Source organism: Rhagoletis pomonella, unplaced genomic scaffold, assembly GCF_013731165.1.
Source record: "Rhagoletis pomonella isolate Grant_MI unplaced genomic scaffold, Rhpom_1.0 Rhpom_scaffold_01068, whole genome shotgun sequence".
Lineage (NCBI taxonomy): Eukaryota > Metazoa > Arthropoda > Insecta > Diptera > Tephritidae > Rhagoletis > Rhagoletis pomonella.
Window position 1 is genome coordinate 44,279 of NW_023459622.1, and position 4,914 is coordinate 49,192.

Sequence of the window (4,914 nt, forward strand, 5' to 3'; positions counted from 1 at the left end):
TTGATTTCTACGTAAAAATGGTTTAGCAGTGCATGCAATGCCAAGTATGCATAACAGAGCCTTTAGAATTAACCAGACATAGTGCAAACGACCCTAAAACTTACTTGTATACCTAGTACATACTTACATTCATACAAATCATATCCTTATCTACTTAACAATTTTCTAATGTTTTAATAGAATAAAGTCTAAATGTACATATTTTTGGTAAAATTATGGGCATATTATTCTACTAAGTATAGATAAACAACATCCACAATTAGTGACTAGAAGTGATTGTAAGGCCTCTTAACATTAATAAATACATAACTTCTAAATGAGTATAGTAAATGTATGTATAGTATCTTAATTCTACTACATATGTATGTATGCACTACCACTACTTCACACTCCAGTAATTACTGTTGTGGTTGACCGTAAACATGCTCCACCGGTCTCGCACCCAATTGCTGGGTCAATGAACCACTTTCCAACGACGTAATCGAACTCAAACGTCCTGCAACTGCGGTTACACTGATTACAGACGCTATGCCATTTGTCATTCTTGACGGTGCTGGCGGTCAGGCAACAATATCATTGGCGCCATTGTAACCAAAGTAATTCAAATTGAATTCATCGCTGAAGAGCACCTCCTCCGCACCCACTTGATGTGACATTTGTATGCCCAGTTCGAGTGGATCGATTTCGGTGACATAATACTGGGAGCTCGAATTATGGGAATTTGTATATGTAGCGGTTGGCAGATGTGTTGCATTCGTGCTACGTAGACCACTCTCATGCACAGCGACATCCTTGTGAATGGGATTAAGGTAATCTTCTGGTGTTTAAACAAAGGGAAGTGTGAAAGAAATTTAATTACGTTTTAGTCCATTGACCCTTAGCACTAATTGCCACTCACCATTATCCAGCAGCACATCGTGATAGGTACTAATAATTGAGTTCACCGATTGCACCTCTACCTCGCGATGTATGCCATTCAGAATTTGTCCAGCCGTTTTGCGGAGCTCTTCGTCGCTCATCAGATCGTTGAATGGCAATTCATGCACCAACGATGTGCTCTCTAGTCTGTGATTGTTGTTGTCCGTAGTTGTGTTGCATCTCTGCCCGCAGGTCTCTTCGCTGCTGCTGCTGTTGAGCATTTCTCGTGTAATTGTGGCGGCTGCTGTTGCGGCTTCATCATAGACGCATTGTTGTTGGGGTCCTTGTTGTTGTTGCTGTTGTTGCTGCTGCTGCATTTGTTGGCAATCCGGATGTGGTGAGGTGCAACTTTGCTGCTGCTGCATTTGTTGTTGATGCTGCTGTAGGCGTTCACGATTCATGGACTCCATTTTGAAGAATAAGTCCAGTCGCTGCTTCTTCTGTGGAGAGGATAGCAAATAAATAGTAAAAAATGCATCTTCTGATTCTGGTTGACAAGTGATGTTCCTAAAACCTACATGTTCCCATGCTAGCACATTTTCTGCTGAGTCTCCACTGGATATTGTCCACAGGTGGCCAGCTCCTTGTGGCGCTTTGTGACCTTTGCGGAAATGCGGATTGATGGAGAGGTTATGTCGCACTGAATTCTTCCAACGATCATCGTTCGATTTGTAGTATGGAAACCGATCACTGTAATGTAAAAATTAAAACGGTTACCAGTGTTGACCATTTATGTTTACAAATTTTGGAAGCATGAGGGATGAAGTGCTCCAGTAAGCCAAAAAATGAACCACAAAATTCTTTTTCACTTTATTCACTCAAAACATAACATAAACACAACTTAAACCCAAACACAAAAAAGAAAATAAGGTCAAAACGTAAACTTGATAATTCTCATTATCGAAGTAAGATATGATTATATGTCTATACAAATCGTGGTATATTTAAACAGTTAATACTTAACACTTAATACTTAATAAATAAATATTTGGTGCCTTCACATTTGTTAAGTGTTTGGCCGAACTTCCCCTCCAATTTGTGGTGTGCGCACTAATGTTATAACAAAAATGGAGGGACCTGGTAGTAAGCACGTCTAACTACTCAGTCACATCGGTCGTCGATGTGAATACTTAATTTGACTACCTAAAACCCAGTGTCCTCTTGAGTTTGACTCTTCGGACTTGCTTTCTGGAGACTATCTTTTTTAATATTGATTTTTAAGAACCAATAAGTAAGCAACATCGTGTCGGCGAATGCCATAAACACCAGATGGTTTTTTCCTGAAAATTTCCTGTGGGTGAGAACTATCTCGAAACCTGTTTTCGACGGTGCGGCCTACAGTTGCCCAAAGTAAACGACAATTAATTTAAAAGCAAAAACTTAAAATGACAAGACTACCCCTATACCAGTGTAGAGGCACCCAATAGCGCAATAGCATTGAACGGAATGCGGAAAGATCTCAACAGAGGCGGCGTCAAAGTGGTGGTGTACGCCGGTGATGTTGTACTGGAGAATTTGAGAGTTTCGGACACAGAAAATCGGTTAAACGTACACCCAGACAAGACCGAACTTATGCTATTCATGGTTAGATGCTCAAACTATATTCTTGCGCAAAGTATTTGGGAGTCGTGCTATACACCAAACTGAACTGCAAAATCAACATCGAATATCGTAGGCAGAAGGACTGCATAGCATACTACACCTTCAAGAGAATCTTAAGCAGAAATTGGGAACTGAAACCGAACCGATTGATGTGGATATGTACCGACCGTCAGACTAGGAGATTCAGGCACGGAATAATCATCAATGAAATGGAATCACGGCAAAATACCGACTATATTTTATCTAAACTGAGCTTCAATAACATACAAGTAAGACTCCGCTCCCAACCAGAAGATAGTGCCGTAGAGACAAAGTGGCCGATTAAGGGCCAGTCTCTCGCTATACCGACGGTTCAAAGATGGACTGTGGTGAGGGTACAGGTGTGTACTCCATTGAACTCGGTGTCTCCTTGTCTCTAATATACAGACTTGCAAAGTAGCCAAGACACTGTGGTCTGACTATAACAGGACGGAGACAGTAGACCTTCTTAACAGATCAAGGACAGAAGTATTGAGAATTGCAGCAACTATGAAGGATCACAAACAAAACAATTGACAAACACGCAGAGAGAATGTGGCTTGTCACAGAAGTGGTGGATTTGCTTTAATTTTTATAGCTGAATATGCTAGAATTTTATTTATAAGAATATTATTTTGAGTAATTTTTTTTGGTTGTGAATTATTTAATTTTTTATTTTATATTAAGTTGACTTTTATTTCATTTGTATTTATTTGAGTTCGTGGAACTTTACCTCGATTTCGTTATGATAAATTAATATATTTAGCTTGAAAATGTTTTTTACCTTTTTCATTGAATTATTTATTATTTTTGATTGGTTTTAAAGTGTTATTAATTTATTTAATGTGGTTAATTTAATTTAGTAAAGTTAATAGAAAATAGAATTTCTATCTTATGTTTTCAAAACGCTGTCAACTAGAAGGTAGCGAAGAAAGTGTACAGCATTTCCCTTGTGAATGCCCGGGTCTAACAACTTTTAGTTATAAAGTATTAGGAAGACATATACAAGATATATCAGCATCTACTATAGGTGACATCGGCAAATTCATCAAGGAATCAGAATAGTTTGGCCGAGAAATCTAGATGTAGGTATTTATTATACACCCAAAAGTGCATCAAAATGGCGCCAAACGCATTAATTGTATAGTAGTAAGTCGTTTTGAAGAACTGCTACCAAACCCTATAACTAAATAAACTTCTTTCTACATATCGAAAAAAGTCAAATTACGAAAACGGTTTCCATTCTTTTGTCACTTACTTCCATACCTTTTGAGTTTAACAGCCGTATTCTGTACCACGAACGATAGGCAACACGAACGATTCGTCTGCGGACGACAACATCTCTGATTGTGATTTTATTACTCTATCGGTCGTCTTCGTCTTGCTTTTCATATATTGCGTTGAAATGGTCCCGGTTGCGTTTAAACCGGCAAGAATGATACCGCCGGAATAATTTTTGAGGCATTCCTCTGCAGACGAATCGTTCGTGTTGCCTATCGTTCGTGATACAGAACAAGGCTGTAAGTTTTTCTTATACCAATCTTTGAAGAAAGTTAACAAACAGCATCAAAAATCTCATTATTACGATTCCGTAAAAATTTTTTTAATTATTATTTTTTTTTTAATATATTTATGCAGATTTTTTTAGCTTAAACCTTTTTATCATTTGAGGGGATTTTTTCAAAAAAAAAAAATCGTTAAGAAACTATTTTGATTCATAAAAAACTCCATTTTTGGAGGTATTTTCAAATCGGTCCAGCTCACGTAAATCTTAATATTTTTCCGAACTATTTTGGTAGACGTCTTAAAATATAATAGATTTTATAATTCCAATGGAAAAATAGTACCGATCTTGTTTTTGTATAGGGAGTGATGCAGTCTAGTATATAAATATGTATGTACGTACCTTATGAATGTAAGTACATATCCATATTTATTACAAACATACTACGGGTAAATTCAATTTCCGACTTGTTTACGGCGTTTCCCGGCAATAAAGTTAAGTTGCCCCATTTTTTGTTCTAGCTACAATTTCCATTTCTTACCACCTATCCATCGTCAATCAAAACAAAGTTGGCCACTATTGGCCAGCGTCGCAAACAAAAACTCATCAAAACTTTGACCAGTGGCAATTAAAGTTAAGCCAACTTTATATATTGTTTCCGCATGCGAAACTCCATTTCTCCCCATACTCACTTTCACTAAGTTATATACATATGTATGTATGTACAACCATACCCTGCAGGAAATGTATCTAACAATAAGTTAGCTTTCAGCTGATTAGGAAGGAGCTAAAATTCACTTATTATCTGTATATTTTTCTTTGACGAAAGCTAACTATATTTCTATGGCGATAGCGGCGAAATAGTCAACCTC

The 4,914-nt window shown here is 37.5% G+C and overlaps 1 protein-coding gene across 1 annotated transcript; it reads right to left on the reverse strand.

Annotated features, from left to right (window-relative positions):
* Positions 1-560: 560 nt before the first annotated feature.
* Positions 561-1,608, reverse strand: LOC118751892 (forkhead box protein C1-like; the record flags this gene model as incomplete). Its single annotated transcript, XM_036486714.1, has 3 exons — positions 561-814; positions 899-1,358; positions 1,437-1,608. Coding segments are annotated over 3 exons (886 nt in total), but the record flags the coding sequence as incomplete, so codon positions are not given.
* Between the last annotated feature and the right edge of the window lie 3,306 nt (positions 1,609-4,914).